We start from the raw sequence: 16,254 nt of genomic DNA on the forward strand, positions 1-16,254 counted from the left end.
CAGCACCTGGCATTTGGCCTTATTGAAACTCCTACAGTTGGCCTTAGCCCATCGCTCCAGCCTGTCCAGGTCTCTCTCCAGAGCCTCCCTACCCTCAAGCTGATCAACACTCCCACCCAGCTTGGTGTCATCTGCAAACTTACTGAGGGTGCACTCGATCACCTCGTCTAGATCATCAATAAAGATGTTAAACAGGAGTGGCCCCAAAACCGAGCCCTGGGGGACACCACTCGTGACCGGCCACCAACTGGATTTAACTCCGTTCACCACAACTCTTTGGGCCTGGCCATCCAGCCAGTTTTTTACCCAGTAAAGCGTGCGATCGTCCAAGCCTCAAGCAGCCAGTTTTGCCAGGAGAATGCTGTGGGAAACGGTGTCAAAGGCCTTACTAAAGTCAAGGTAGACAACATCCACAGCCTTTCCTCCACCTGGTCCTTTTGACCGTTGGAGGAAGCATGGACAAGGGATTTTTTGGTAAGAGCTCTGATAAAGTAAAAAGCAGAGTTGGAGGGGCTAAATTTCAGTAGAATACAGCACTTTTAGGGAGAGAGGGTTGTTGGAGGGAATTTCAGGTGACAACTCTAGTTGGGTACCCTTCACTGGGAATCAGAAATCTCTGCATCAAAGAAGTCCCTAAAATCTCCTCCAGAGGGGAGCCTCTCTGATTTTAAACACAGGAATACATCCTGAAATCCCAGCTTCATTGAGAGCATGCTTGTCTTTTCCTTTTGTCCATGCATTGGGCTGTTGTAACTCAAACATTTTAAAATTACAACCTGGCAGTTGGAAGCAAATTACATTGACGGTGCTAATATATTTTTTCATACTGAGACACTAATAAATAGTTTTGATTAGTTCAGATGCTTGCCCTGTATATATTTTAAAAAAGAAACTAATCCCATTCTGTTTCTAAATATTATACTTAAAAATTGGATACTACTCAGAATTAATATTTCTGAGTGGCATTTTGACTGTATATTGATCTTACTGTGTGGTATTACTCATTCATTGTACATATGTTGTAAGGTGAAGCATGGGAAGAGTTCAGAAGACCGGACAAGTTCATGGAAGAAAAATTTTTTGGGAGTACCAAGTAAGTAGAATTCTGGCTGAAGAAGTTTCCAAGCTGCAAATAAATGGAGGCCAAGAGTGTAACTAGGAGAGGTACTGTATGTGTTTGCCCCTTTGTGTACCCTTCATTTCCAAACTATCTGCTCTTGGCCACTGTTGGAGACAGGGTACTGACCAAGGTGTATCTTTTTCTAACCCAGTATGACAACTCTTACTTCCTTATATTTGTATGGTGACAGAACGCCAATATTTTTAATCACACCATCAGTACACGGCAAATGATTTACGGACTTAGCTCAGATCTAAGCCTCTCAATAAAGCCAACAGTACAGAATAGAACAAATCTGAGGGCGGTTGCGCAGCCAGGTCTATTCATGGCTTTAGGGTTGTTAGTGGAGAAGGGTGATTATACAAATGGAAGTCCCTAAAAATAACTCCAGTGTGCATTAAAGCAATTGGAATGTGCTAAAAGGAGTGGAATAATCAATAGAAAATAACAAAGCCAATGTAACTGACTGGAAACTTTTCATGAACCTAATTTCAAAAAAGAATGAAACAGAAAATAGGAAGCATCAAAGTGGGTGGTGGTTTGTAGAAACAACATGTAGGAAGAAAAATCAGAAAGACAGAGGAACCAAAATATGAGTCTTATAATGAAACTGAAAAACTAATATATGTGATAAAGGTACCCAGAGAGAATTGGGACAGTAGATCAATTCCAGCTGAAGTAGCTAACTAAATGAAAACTCATCTCTGTTATTTGCTGTTAAAAACTGAAAATGTAGATTTCCTGGCCAGTTAGTTTAACTTCATCAGCAGGTAACTTATTAACTTCATCAGCTGTGTTGAAGGAGCAAAATCTTAAGCAGGTGTCAGAGGGCAGTATGCTGAGAAGTAAAATAAATCCTTAAGGAATGGTGTGGGAAGTGGACCCTTGCAGCTCCTGCAGCCCCTGAGGAATACAGCATTGTTTACACCAGTAATTTCCACATTTGTACCATGAAGGTAGCAGTGCTGCTTTATATGTTATGTGTCACTTTTGAACCCTGGACTATTACTAGAAAGAGGAAAGATGAGAGAGGATAAAGGAAAATGAAGATGGAAGTACTGGGAGACATGACCTCAGCTGAGGGGAAACTCAGGTAAACGTGCATTACTTGGGATTAAACCAGCAACAGGGCTGGATTTATAATTACTTGCAAATATTTGAGTCATAACATTGAATAGCAGGGATCCTTCTTGCATCTATAGAACAAAATAAAGGATTGTTAGTCTTCCATTAAAAAATTAGCCAGGTTGAGATTCACACCAATAGTTGCCCTTTCCCCATATAAAAAGGGAGCATTGTCAAAGACTCATGTCATGTCTCTGCATCTGAGTTGCCTTCCTAAGTGCAATTAATGTGTATTGAATTTTTGGCCATAATCTGAGTCAACTCTTGACTTCTACAGCAGAGTCTTTGCATTGCAGGCACATACTGCTGGAGAAGTAGAGAGACACCACCATATCATTTTACACAGCTACACAAGATGGTGGTAGATTGTAGTCCCTGCTAGTACAGGATGAACTTCAAACAGAATTAGATGGAGACAAATGCTCCATTACTTCCTGCCAAATCTGTGCACAACCTATACTCTTTAGAGGTGTTTCCTCAGCCGTAATGTCAGTGAGGTAATGAACGATCTGTCCCGGGGGGAGGTGTTCGTGCCAGCTCTCTGTGTTAGGAAGAACAGCCCCTATTCTTATGCCAGACATTTGCAGGGTTTCCACTCTGTTCCTCCAAAAATGATGTCTCAATTCAATATATTTCAGTAAAATGAAAAGGTGTGGACCTATTTTTCTCCTTAAAATGGTTTATAAATTTCCCAACTTGGCCAGCCTAAGGTGCATTCACTAGGAATAACAAGCAAATTAACTAAAATCTGGAAGGTCTAGTGAAATGGAAAATAGTGTGTCATGCAAGGCTTAGATAGATGTCCAGAGCTATCTTTCCATCCTGTAATCAGTGCTTAGTCAAAGTCACCTGGTCTTCAAGTCAACCATTTTCTAAGCTGTAAAGCCTGCATGAAGAGAAGGTGAAAACAGTTATTTCTTCCTCCTTGCATTAGCAGCTCTCTTCCCATCCTCTATGGTTTATTGCTCATTGGTCATTTGGTATATTGGAGTTAATTAGTTGGATAGGTAAGCTTGAATCAAAGATTGACAGGCAGCAGAGAGGGACAATGCATACTCAGTATGCAAAAGAAATGGAGAAAAGGAAGGGTTTTGTGGGTCACAACCAAAGTCCAGGCTGAAAACTGTCAGCATACAATAGACTTTGTGCAAGGAAGTCCCTGAAGTTTGCATACATTCAACTGGCCTGCTAGGAAGTGCAGGTTTAGTTGGCCCATAGTTTCTTCAAGTTGACACCCAACTGACAGTTACAAAAACTCGGTAGACAGTCAAAACAAAAAACAAAACAAAACTATCAAAAAGCTGTTGACAGACACCATACTGACATGAAGAGTATTGGTGAGCACTAGTTTAATGGACAGTACCAGGATACCCAGAGGCAGAAGGTGTCCTGTTGGCTAGACAGAGACGTTGATAATTTATCTATGCTCTTCTATTTGTGAACAGAGGTTTCAGAGCAAAGAGCAGAATAGAAAATAAAAAATTGTTGTGAGGACAGATCCTCCATTGGTGTATATATCGTAACTCATTTGGATTGAATGGAGCAGTGATAGTTTTCAACGACTGAGGATACAATTCTGTATTTTTGTGTAAACACTATCCCCTATGATGGTAAAGGACAACACATGGGGATTCCTCCTCATGTTCCTCTGTTCTGTCAGCAACAGCTGATAAACTCGATCTGGAGGCCACGGGCTGCTGCAGAGCAGGTGAATATCCAGAGGGCTGAGCTGCTGCTGCTGCACGGGTAGACATATGGGATGGGCTGTTCCCCGTGGGCTCAGGAGGAGCTTCACCTCTGCCCTTCCAGCCCTCCAGGCAGCAGCCATAACTGTTGGGTTAGCTGTATCACAGTCTGTGTGAGCGCAAGAAAGATGGTCAGCAGGCTCACACTTCTGAATTCTGAGATAAGTTTCTATAAAACACAGATAATGTAATAAAAATCTAGGTTTTATGCAAACAGCAGAAAATAGTGGAGGTGATGGGTTGCAGCCGATACAATCTCAGACATTACAGTTATTCACAGTAAGGGCCAAGTTATTATCCATGGCAGCACCACAAACATTAGCTGTCCTGGCTTCACACTCATTTTCACAGTCCACCTCTGTCTCTTTTTGAGGTGACATTAATATTTTTTGTTGCCACATCTGATTTCTTCCCAGGGTGCTTTGACCTCATAACATTTCTGTCTGTGAAAGCTGTAGAGTTTGTCCAGTCCCCCAGCTCCAGGGCATGTCCCACAGATCTGTCTGTGGGACGTCTGTAGGTGACAAGTGCAAACTGGAGCAGAAAGGAAGGCTGGGCAGGGTTAGGAAATGCAGGAGTTCCATGGCCTCCAGGAAGGTCTGGGACTTAAAGGATCAGTGAATGGTGGCTACTGTTATCTTCAAGCAAGAGCAGCTACAACTGTTGCTACTCTTTTCTTCTTAGGGTTTTGAAATGTGAGCAACCTGAATGAGTTGTCTACTAAACAAAAAGGAAAATCAAAAAGAATGGTGGTGGGCTTGAAGGTTCAGGTAGCTCCTAGCATGAGGAAGGAAAAGATACACAAAGCTCCCCTCACCAGGGAGAGGAAAACACAGCAGGGCCTTGTGCAAGGGCAATATGGAGACTCTGGCAAAAGCAAAGGGGAGGTGGGATGTGGACTTTGACATGGCTTCCAGCAGCAACAGCCTGGACCTCAGAGAGGTCTGACAAGCATCTGGGTGGGACACTTGAGAAGGCTGCGAGGTACTGCTGAAGGGTAGAAGAAAATGGGGTCAAGATTAAAATTTTGGCTCTAAGAACATATTAATTTGCATTTTTTCATTACTTTTGAGCCTCCTTTTAATTATTCCTTGATCTTCTGCATTGTCTGTGGCTGACCGTGAATTTGGGAGCCCTAGTGTGTGCAGTGAAGTCAGCCTACACATGCCAGACAAAATGCAGTCCCCTTGGTGTGTGATCATCTCCCCAGGATCTGCAAACTGAGTTATCCTTGAGTCAGAGCAACCATATTTGGTTAAAACTGTATTTTGCTGTTGTAATCCATGGGATGCTGTTTGGTACTGCTAACTTGTTTGTGTCATCTGCCCAATAAATTACTGGCTGGAAACTTCTCTTTCAATACAAATATTCCTTGCCAGCCACTGTGGGTTTTATGTGTGGGATTTGGGGTTTGGTTTTTTTGGTAACAATCTAGGTCCTTTAGTGCTGCCAAATAATCTTTCCTTCGCTCATGTGGTGCAGCATGTGGGGAGAGCGAGCTGTTCCCGCAGTAGCCAGCTGCACGTTACAAGGTGCTCTGAGACACAGGGGTGCTCAGCTGTATAAAGGTCAAAGAAATAATGATGAAATGCACATAGATTTCAATTAATGATCTTTCAAAGCTCCTGGAACCGAAAGACAAAAAGATAAAAATGCATTTAGTTCTAGAGGATTTGCATGCTGTCAATCTTTAATTAAGATACCTGAGATAAAGTTCACCCTTGCAAGACAAGACAGCAGAATGGGCACCTTGTGAATAAAGAGCTGTGTGAGAGCAAAGGGCACCTGGGCTTACAACAGTACACTTCAGCACTGGAGGTTTTGCTTCAAACACAGGACAGCTGGAGGAGAGCAATGCTTTGGGCTGCTCCTGCTCCTGGGCTTTTAGTTGCATTATTATTACTTACTGGATTGAGCTGTGAATCAAACCATTATGAAAAAAAGAGGCAGAAAAGAACCATTTATGATGAGCAGTAAGTACCATTGCTTGCAAATGCTTTTGTTCGTATGATGGCTTCTAAGTGCCAGTAATGGGAACAGAATGACTTTACTGCAGCTCTTTTTTCACATACTCTTTGGCAGATACATGTAATTAAATGATCTCTTTGTCTTTTCCATAATACAACAGGCCTCGTTTGTCCTCAGAGCAGGGTAATTTAGTGTTCCATGCTGGCTCCAGAAAAAATATTGAATTTAGAACTGGACCACTGGGGAAAATAAAAATTAATGAAGAAGACCTTGCAGAACTTCTTAGTCAGGTGATGCAATTACTTTTCTGTAATATGTTTTTGTTTTCAGTTTTGCACATTAATAGTTTGTCTTCAGAACTTGTCTTAGCAAATGTGTTTTGTATGATTGTTATATTATCTATGTCAGCACTCTAATATGAAAGTAAGCTTATTGCAGCTATTGTAATCATGCCATTACAAAAAATAATTAAAAGATTAAATTGTGTATGTAACAGAGCTCTCTGTATTTAAGTGGACTTCATAACAGTAAAGTTAAGCGAGAACAAAACTTTTCTAAGCTTTTGAAAAAGCCAAGCTTGTTTCACATTATCTCTGTTGTTTAAACTTAGGTGAGAGAAAGTAATGCAGAGATTCAAGAACTTAAAAAAGCCAATGGTGCCTCTCAGAATGTATCCCAGCAGGTTGCTCTGCTGACCTCCAAGGTGAGCCATGCCCTTGTGTTAGCCTCCTCCAGCATTCACAGTTTTCCATTCCTCAGATTAACATCATTGCCTGATTTATTTTTGTATTTCTGTACTCCAGTTCAGAGAACTGGGGCAGAGTCCACATTTAACATCAGCTCAGAGTCTATGTTTAATGTTGAGATACTTATTCAGTAACTCTGGAGACAATGGAAATATTCCTGCAAATCCCATAATTTCCAGTTACCAAGATTCTTCTTTTGTTCGCTGTCTACATCTCTATGGAATATATCCTCTAATATTTATTGAAGTGAAATCCCACTAAATTTAGGAAATGGACCATATATGTTCTTATAGTTGTTAGCTGACATTCCATTCCATAGTTGAAATAGGCTATGGGGGTTTGCAGTGGAAAGAAAAGACCTATGCTGTAGTTTTGTCTCTACCCTGCTACTAAAGATTTTTCTCCAACAGAAGATTTTGAAACCTTTGTCTGACTTGATTTAAGTGTCTTTTTTTTACAGTGTTGCCACAAGTTCCTTACAGGAAAATCTTTTATAGCCTAAAGACCTTTCTTTAGGGAAATTGTGCTAATATGTATCCATCGTATTCCCTGATTCAGTTTCAGCTTGCTGTTTATCATTATAACCCACTGAGATATGATGAACCTTTTCTTGGCTTTGATGTATTGTCTCAGACCTCCGTCCTTTGCATGCATACGAGCACCCGAACAGTCCCACTGCAATATTCACATTCTCAATGTTGAGCACCTGAATATATCTTCACAAGACTGAGTCTTGCTTTCCGGAGCCAAATGGGGACATATTTAAGCTGTCATTTTCTGAACAGCCTAAACCACTAAAATCCCAGTGAATGGGGCCTGATTTGAACCTGATTGTCACCTGGTTTCATATACCAGCTATTATCTTTTCTCACAAGAAAATACTTTGTTAGCCTACCGACATCCAGCACATACCAAGCACAATGTAATTTGCATTTCTCTTGCAGATTGTGAGTCTTGACAACAAACTTCAAAGCTTAGAGCAGGTGAGTAAACGGGAAGCAACCTAGAGATCAAAAAAGAAAAACCCAGCACCAAGTAAATAAAGTGAGGTTACAATGATTAAATAGCTAAATTATTTCCTTCCTCTCATGCATTACTCAGGAAAATTTTTTTTGGTAACAGGAGGTAAAAAAAGCGCCAAGATTTGTGGAGGAGGTGAAATGCCTTCTTATGAAATATAAACTGTGTAGGAGCCTGCATTCCTTAGAGGAAAAACAGTTGTAGACTCAAGAACAACTAGATACCAAGAAGAAGTAAACTCTTTCTTCACTGATCTGTGAGGACTGGGAGAATTCAAACTGGATTTTGTATTGTACTGGAAATAGCTAATTTTCAACTGTCACCTGATTCTGCACTGAGCTTCTGACAAACCAGAGCTGCCAGTAAAAGCAGTTGTCAGATTAGTCACCCATGGAATTGAGAAGACAAGATAACCCTCCATCTAGATTCACAGTCTGCTGCCAAAGAACAGTCTCTATTAATACTTACTTCTTACAGGGCTTTTCTCATCCTAGTGCTTGCAGCTGGCCATCTTGTGTAAGACCAATCATATTAGTCATTATTTTGTACAGGGGTAAACGAAACAACTCAAAACATTTACGAGTCAACCTTGCTGAAAAAGAAAAGGGGGAGGGAGAACCCAAGAAAGAATGAAAAAAAAAAAAAAAAAAAAGGTTTGTCTTGAAAATAAATGCTAATGGAACACCAAATAAGCAGGAACCTCATTTTCTGCTCTTTTTCTGGGTTTCAGGCTATCCAGAGGAAAGCCTGCAGTAGTAACCCCTGTAAGAACTCAGGGACCTGTGTAAATTTGCTGGATGGTTTCTTTTGCCTCTGTCCCAGCAACTGGCAGGTGAGTCTTTAGCCTCCTTGAATATGGAGTGTGTATTTTAACTGTAAGGATACATCTGGCTTAGCGTAATTGTCATGAAGTGTAACTTTTTAAGGTTGCTCAGGACAGAGTGACATATACTGAACAGCAAAACAGCAGTATCACACTCATTGTTTGGATGAAGTGCAACACGTTTTCTTCTTGACATTATCAATAGATACAAAAAACCTAGAGCCCAAACCATTGGGCCAGACTCTGCACTGTTATCTGCAGGTGATGGCCCATGAAGTCAGTGATGCTTGGCAGTTCCTACAGCAGAGAATTAGTCTTTGGTTTTTGCTGAGCAGTGGACTGAGCTGCATGCCTTGCTGTTGATCTCATGCAAGGATAGAGAGAGAATGGGGGGAAAGGAAGGATATTTATTCAAGCTCAAACAAATAAGACAAATGGGGCTGTAAGTAATCAATCCCATTCTGAGTTTTTAAAATCCAAATACTTTACTGGGAAAGGGTTTAATGGTGCTGTTACATGCACTAGAGATGGAAAAGTTATATTTTCTTCTCAAAGGCTCTCAACTTGAAAGTTATCCCAGCAAGATCTGGGTCAAAATTGCTGTGCTTTCAGTCTTAATAAAACAGCATCTCTCTATAGAAACAGTTTGAAAGAAAGTTTTCTGAGCCTTTTACTAGCAAGTTGGAAAGTAAGGGGGGTGACAGTACTATGCTGTCCATATGCTTTCTACAAACATCTGAAATATTTTATCCCCCAACTGACTGATAACCAGGGTCACAGAAACACAGCTGAAAAATTGAGTTTTGTTATAATGTTTCATAAGGGAAGCTGTGTTGATAGCAGCCCGTGGTTTGTATATCTTTGGAAACTATATTAAACATTGGCTTCACGGTTTGCTTCATTTCTGAGTTATTTGGAAAATAAACTGGTTTTCCATTTCATCTTAGGGCCCCCTGTGTTCAGTGGATGTTAATGAATGCCAGATTTATTCTGGAACAGCGCTAGGCTGCCAGAATGGAGCCACTTGTGTGAACACACCAGGCAGCTACAGGTAACTTTCCAAAACTATACACAAAAATCCTATGAAAAATACTCTGCTATTTTTGCAGAGCATATCACCCCTGCAGCACAAGTTCTAGGAATATATCTGTTTAGTATCTTGCAGTCTGTGAGAATATAAAATCCTTAATACACTGTACACAGAGCCCACCACAGTCACAGAAGGCCCTGTGAAGCCATTACCTGCTTTGACACAAGAAGAGCAGCAAGAACCAGATTTATCATACAGCCATGCTGGGGAAGAAGGCTGCAAATTGTAGACTGTCTCCAGTGACCCAGCCCCCTGTTGTAGGTGCAGATGCTTTAATGGAAGTTTACTGCACCATGGGATGTAGGTGGGGTGGTGAGATGTGGCATGCTGGTCTGTAACCAGCACTTGACATGCCCACCTAGCACAGCCGTGTTATCATCCCTCTGTTATCACCTACCCCTCGAGACCAAAGGGAGTGAGGAGGTGAAGGAGGTGAACAGCTTTGGCCCAGCAAAGGCTTTGAGTAGCTGGAAACCTCCTGCATGTATTGGCACCCTTGATCAGTGGCATTCCCAGCGCACTGCATAACTCTCAGAAATGCCTCCATGCCCTCCAGAAATACAGGCACTGCTGAGACTGCAGCAGAGCAAGCAATGCACAATGCTGCCAGGCAGAAAGGGAGGAGAAATGCTGTCTCAGCCAGCAGGCCAGGAGGGTGCCTGGGCTGCCTGTGTGCGGGCCCCCATAGACATGCTTCATCCCCCAGGAATGTATCCTTCTCTGGCTGTGCTCAACTCCTTAGGAAACATACTCTTGTTTACAGGGCAAGCCAGCCTGAACTTTCTGTGTCTTATTTACCAAAATGTCAAATAATCTGGTAAATAAATAACTTTCAGATATAATACAAAGCAATCCCTGTGCAATGGGAACAAGCAGGCTGGAGAGCATGCCACAGCTTTCTGCAAAGCATTCTGTCTTCTGCTTCAGCACAAAAATCTTAGCCCCCGCAAATATTTGCTTGGAGTAACACTGGCTTACAGTGCTTTGTCAGTTCTTGGAAGAACCTCACGCAAGGGAAGTTCTCCTGCAGTGCTCCTCACACTTCAGCATTAACACAGAGCCTGCTGAGGCCTCACTGATACGTGATGCTTCCTGTCAGCTTTTCTTTGATTTTAAAGGATGTTTCTAGCTTGCCTGCAGCTGACATTTGTCAAGGAAACAACACAGAAAGCAGCTTGCCTTTACTTACTGTTTCTTACTGTGCTTGGAGATGTGGTGTGCAGGTATGTGACTAAATTAGTGTTTGAGAGGACAAACTTTCTGCCTTTCTCGCAAGTGTTGTCACTGTGTTAGTACAGTCATGATTCCTGTAAGTTTCTTCCCCAACGTAATTCTTGCCCTCCTTGGTCCTTGCTGTATCAGTGCCTCCTGAAATGAACTAAGACCTCTTCATAAGTAATCCAAATCTTAATATTACTGCTTTTGCATTACACACTCAGGATTATTGTTTAGTCTTTCCCCAACCCCATTGCACTGTCTTCACAGTATCCCTTCACACACTGTCTTACTTATTTCTGAGTGCTCCCCAGATGCTAAATGCATCCCCAGATAGAGTGTGATGTTCCTCTTTTCAACAACTGTGAGAACATTGCTGCTAAATTTTCTGGGACCCAGCAACCCAGGTCACCCCACTTCTGTTCTGGTGTGGTTATATTCACCAGTGTGGACTGCGGGTAAAGAAAAGGATGATATTTAACTATCCATAGCCCCCAGAGATAACACCAGGTGAAGGGCAGTGCTGGATTAGGTACCGTGAAATGGAGCATAATACAGTCTTCACTCCCTGTTCAGATTCTTTACCTGCGTGCTTCAAGCTGTAATTCAGGAAAACACTAAAGTAGGAGGAAAAAGAGCAGGTATTCAGGAAATGCCTTCCTGAATTGGGACCTTAATGGGACATTCAGGGACCATTCATCCAACATCAGTTGGATGAAAGGCTGTGAGAGTCCCTGAGTCTATCAGACTTTTGTGTCAGAACCAAAATCATGGGGGGCTCATCACAACATACCCTCAGCAATGGGAGAGAACCAGGGCAGTGCTGAGCAGCAGTGCATCACAATTTGGCTGCAGCTCCTTGCAGCATGACCTACTTCTTGAAGCTGTTCTCTTAGCAACTTCAAAAGGGTAACAGATTAATCTTTGCCAGACTAGGCAGGAGACAGTGCTTGTTGTCCTCCTCTTGAGCTGGTGAGATTGCCTTGCACTGTCCTTTGGAGCTGAACATGAAGCTCTGAATGTACTTTGAACATACAAAGGTGATCTGGTTCCCTGACCTGTTGCCTCAGAGCTTGCCTAGGATGAGCTACTGCACTGGAAAGATGGTGTTGGTCTATCTGCCCTCTCTTACAATAATGAACATGCTGTCTTACAGTACTGCAGACTGCAGTTAAGCATTAAGCTATTGTGGGTTTTTTAAGCCTAAATTCATCCAGGTTGCTTGTGCTGGGTGCAGCATTTAGTTACCTGTGATTGACTTATCAAACTGCTATTTCAACTGAGCATGTGACACCCTGGCAGGAATGGTAGCAGCCAATTAATAAATTGCTCCAAGGTCCAGATCATCTGCACTGAAAAACCCTGATTCAAAATCTGCAGATAAATGCCTTGACAGAGTAGTTTTCATTAGTCAGCTTAAAAGCGATTCAACGGGGGTGTGCACCTGCCATATGTCTCTGTGAGAAGCAGACATCAGCAGATTTTGCAGCATAGAACTTGTCTCACTGTCATTTTAATAAAAAGCTAGTGAACTGATAGGAGGCTTTTTGCAGGTTTAGGTCCCTTTCAGTTGTATTTCAGAGCCTCAGATTTGGTCCACGTGGAAATAAAGAGTCAAAGAAAAGGGACGTATCCAATGGCTTGGAAGTTCCCAATTCTAGTTTCACAGTGTAGGTACAGTGCTATGACTAAGGTGTGCCCTATAAATAACAATGTGATGCAGCTGGCAGCCTGCAAACCAGATTCCTGCTGTAGAATGCCTCCCCTCAGTCCACTACTTTGTTCTTCCCACCCTGTCAGCCCCAAATGCCTCCTCCTGCCCACCACACTCACCTGAAAGTTGGGCTGCTGCTGCTGAGACAGGAGCTGCCACGTCTTGAGGTGTGCTTGTGAAGGTATCCTGCCTCCTGGGACAGGCCAGACATGGCATTTCTGCGTATTACTAGAGCTAGGGCTTTAGACACTTGGCATCATATGAGGGTCATAAACTGAAACACAAGGTTAAGGTGCTCTCTGAATGAAGTGGGGATTTCCAGGCCCACGTGATACTCTGTTGAAGTCTCATGTTAGACATTTCTTTTTCTCTGGATTTGCACTTACGAATGTAAGAGAAGACTGTGGATTCTCCCATAGGGTCAGACAGTCACGGATATGCCCAAGTCCCACGTGACTTTCGAGTTTCTGCTGAACAGGAGCCTTGCATCTGTGCATAATTATTAGTGGGATTGTCAGTATAGATATATGTCATTATATATACAGATGGATTTCATAAGGAACACCACATAATTAAAAGATCTCTTACTATGGCAATATATGATTGTTAAGTGCTATATGAAGACAACATTTTGGTTTTCCTGTCTGCTTTCACCGTTAGCTGCTCCTGTACTCCAGAAACCTATGGGCCCCACTGTGCCTTGAAGTTTGATGACTGCCAGGAAGGATCTGAGACACTCTGTGGTCATGGCATCTGCATAGATGCAGACAGGGATCAGCCCAACAAGGTAAGGAACAAAGTGTAAGTTTCACTATACAGCACAGCATGAATAAGCAACAAATAATGCTGAGCACCACAAAACTGCAGCACACACTGCTGCTGAAAAAGAGCAAGAAATGCCACTGTACAACATAACCTAACCTCTCTGTTGTCCCAAGGACAGCAGAAAGAATTGAAAATGTCTTGTTCAAGGTACTTGTCACAGTATCAGCTCTACATCCATACGGAGCTTGGGAATATTCTTTGAATAAGTCATAGTCATATAAGTCATCTGAAGCATAATATTCTTACTGTTCATTATTTGGGGAGTTCTAAGTTGCTAGAATATTTTATTACTTAAATGATTTAGAAGGACAAATGTAATGCATCTTGTTTTTCCTGGGAAAAGGCATACCTGTGGAACGTTATTGTCAGTGGCCTGGGAGCCACCAGGGCTGCATAGCAGCTGGGGTGGCTGCTGCTCATCTTTGGTGCTCCTCACTGTCAGCTGGACTCGGTCTCTGACTCCAGACGCTCTCCAAGCATCTGCACTGGGTGGATGCTGGCACACACTTGAGCAGTCTTCTGGAGCAAGCAAGCTCATTCTTTCTGGGAGAAAATCTGGGTACAGGGTGTTCACTCCAAAGGGACACACGGAACATGCCAGCTTTGGCTCTTTCCACTCAGAGCTGCCCTCCAAAACGATCCTGCCGAGTGCTCCTGTGCTTCTTAACACTCCTATACACCCATGCACCATTCCAGACACACCACATATTCTTTGTGTTATGCTGTAAAATAATTTCTTTGCTCAATTTGTAAAACTTTTCACAGCTCATCACTTGTTTTCTGCCTATTTTTTGTGGAGAAAATGTTTTAAAAGGGTTCAGTGTTGGCTTAACTGTGTCTGCTCCTGTGACAGTCAACAATAAAGCTCCCATTAGCTTTATTTGGACCAAAACTAGATAAATGCTGAAATCTGGCCATTGGTAAAGTTTACGAGAGAGAAAACTGTTTTCCTCAAAGAAAACGTATATTTGCCATTTAATGTCAGTGCTGCACATTGCACAGATTACCGAACAGTTTGCTTAAAAGAACACAGGCAAGCTGATTTCAGTTTGCCTATACTGATCTGTTTACCTTGGTTACAAAGCAGTTTGATGACTTTTAATTATGCTTATGTACAGCTCATAATTGCTGTTCGTTTTCTCTGGGAGCTTTGGGGTCAATTACAGGTTTCTTTCATGAACATAATGAATGAGCCTGTTGCTTCCATAATCTAAATAGGTAAATTCAAAGGGAGAAATAGGCTGAGAAAACTACTGAAGCAACTATAAAATAGAATGTGCAAACCATGTAATGCTCTGAAAGCTTTCTTGCTATAGTTTGAAAGACATTTTGTAAAATGAACTCCTCCTGCCCTTTTCTTGATTGTTCTAACTGTCTTAAATGTGTATGCAATGTTTGCTGTGGCAGCCCAAGTACCGCTGTACCTGTGACACTGGTTGGATGTCCCCTCCTGGCAGCCCTGCCTGCAGTGCTGATATAGATGAATGCAGCCTCCCTAATCATCCGTGTTCACAGAATCCGCTCGTGCAGTGCCACAACACACCAGGCTCCTACTCTTGTGGTCCCTGCCCCACAGGTATCATGTCCTTCCACGCTCTCAGGTAGGAGGGGGTGGCAGTAGGTAGTACTGCCCGTATGTCATAAGCACAGACACAGGATCTAGATGAGAGTAACTCCATGAAATGCTTTGGTCTGTATTCTAGAGAATAAATGCCTGCAGGTTATGTCTTATCCAGGTAATGCATGCAGTGGAGTCTAAGGTATGATTTATCCCATCCTGAACTGAGCATCTAAACAGGTCTGATGTACTGTCATGTCCATAGGAACCTTCACGTCCATCGTGTCCTATTACCTTCATGTAATAGGTCCGAGGTGCTTTCATATCCTTGTGCCCACTGCCCTAAGGCAATATAAAAATCTAATAGTCCCCTCAAGCCATATAACCTATGATTTGTCTTCCTGAGTTGGGTAGGTGGTGTGTATAGGAGTATTTGAAATATCTAACCAGAGTTATGATAAAGCTTTGCTGCAAATTGCACATGTATACACCAAACCAGAACTGCCTCCTCTTTAGGTTAAAGTCTGTTTGATTTTGGAATATCCAGAATACAGTTAAAATAAAATGTTCTTGCACACACATCTCCACCCTGTTGTGTTTGTAACCTGTTTTGCAGACCAGTATTAATTTTAGTCAGTTATGAGAGGGACAGGTCTTCTCCTGTGTTAATGAAATGAAATTCAAAAGTCATATTTTTCTGCTTTGTGAAAAGATCTGGTCAAAGAAGAAAATGAAAAGGCCAGGCATTTTCTATTTTAATGTCTTTCCTATGCTTCTTTCTAGGCTGGCAAGGAAATGGCTACAGTTGCCAAGACATTGATGAATGTGAAAGTAATAATGGAGGCTGCTCAACAGCGCCAATGGTTCAGTGTATCAACACAATGGGATCCTTCTACTGTGGGCTCTGTCCACCAGGTAAAATGGATTTTTTGGTTGATGAAACTATGGAAAGGCTTAAGAGATGAAGATTCAACATATTTGAGCCTGGTTTATGGTAGACTTAAGAAGCTGAAGATTGGTTTTTATGTAAAAAAGTATCATACACAAAGCAATACTGTAATATAGAATGCAGAGTCCAGGTATATTCAACATTTGATAAGCATTTGGTATATGAACATTTGGTAGAGTATGTCCCTAATGGTGACCCTCTGAAATGTGTTTCTGTTGTACTAAGTAGCCCTTTTCAGTGTTAGAGCCTTGGTTTGACGAAGTACTTCCTTTATAAGATCATTAATGGGAAACAAGGATTGCGTAATTATGATAGTAATTTCATTGTCTGTGTTAACTGAAAGAGTATCCTGTGTG

At 42.0% G+C, this 16,254-nt stretch overlaps 1 protein-coding gene across 1 annotated transcript in view; it reads left to right on the top strand.

The window, feature by feature from the left end:
* The first annotated feature begins 5,829 nt into the window (after positions 1-5,829).
* Positions 5,830-16,254, top strand: part of CUBN (cubilin) — a 147,479-nt gene continuing 137,054 nt past the window's right edge. Inside the window, exons 1-9 of the mRNA XM_074834731.1 lie at positions 5,830-5,963; positions 6,119-6,248; positions 6,569-6,661; positions 7,649-7,687; positions 8,455-8,556; positions 9,495-9,598; positions 13,227-13,353; positions 14,799-14,967; positions 15,733-15,864. Coding sequence (XP_074690832.1) covers positions 5,845-5,963; positions 6,119-6,248; positions 6,569-6,661; positions 7,649-7,687; positions 8,455-8,556; positions 9,495-9,598; positions 13,227-13,353; positions 14,799-14,967; positions 15,733-15,864 — 1,015 coding nt within the window. The 5' untranslated portion in view covers positions 5,830-5,844. The remainder of the gene's footprint in view (positions 5,964-6,118; positions 6,249-6,568; positions 6,662-7,648; positions 7,688-8,454; positions 8,557-9,494; positions 9,599-13,226; positions 13,354-14,798; positions 14,968-15,732; positions 15,865-16,254) is intronic.

The sequence above is a fragment of the Strix aluco genome, chromosome 1 (assembly GCF_031877795.1).
Source record: "Strix aluco isolate bStrAlu1 chromosome 1, bStrAlu1.hap1, whole genome shotgun sequence".
NCBI classification, from domain to species: domain Eukaryota; kingdom Metazoa; phylum Chordata; class Aves; order Strigiformes; family Strigidae; genus Strix; species Strix aluco.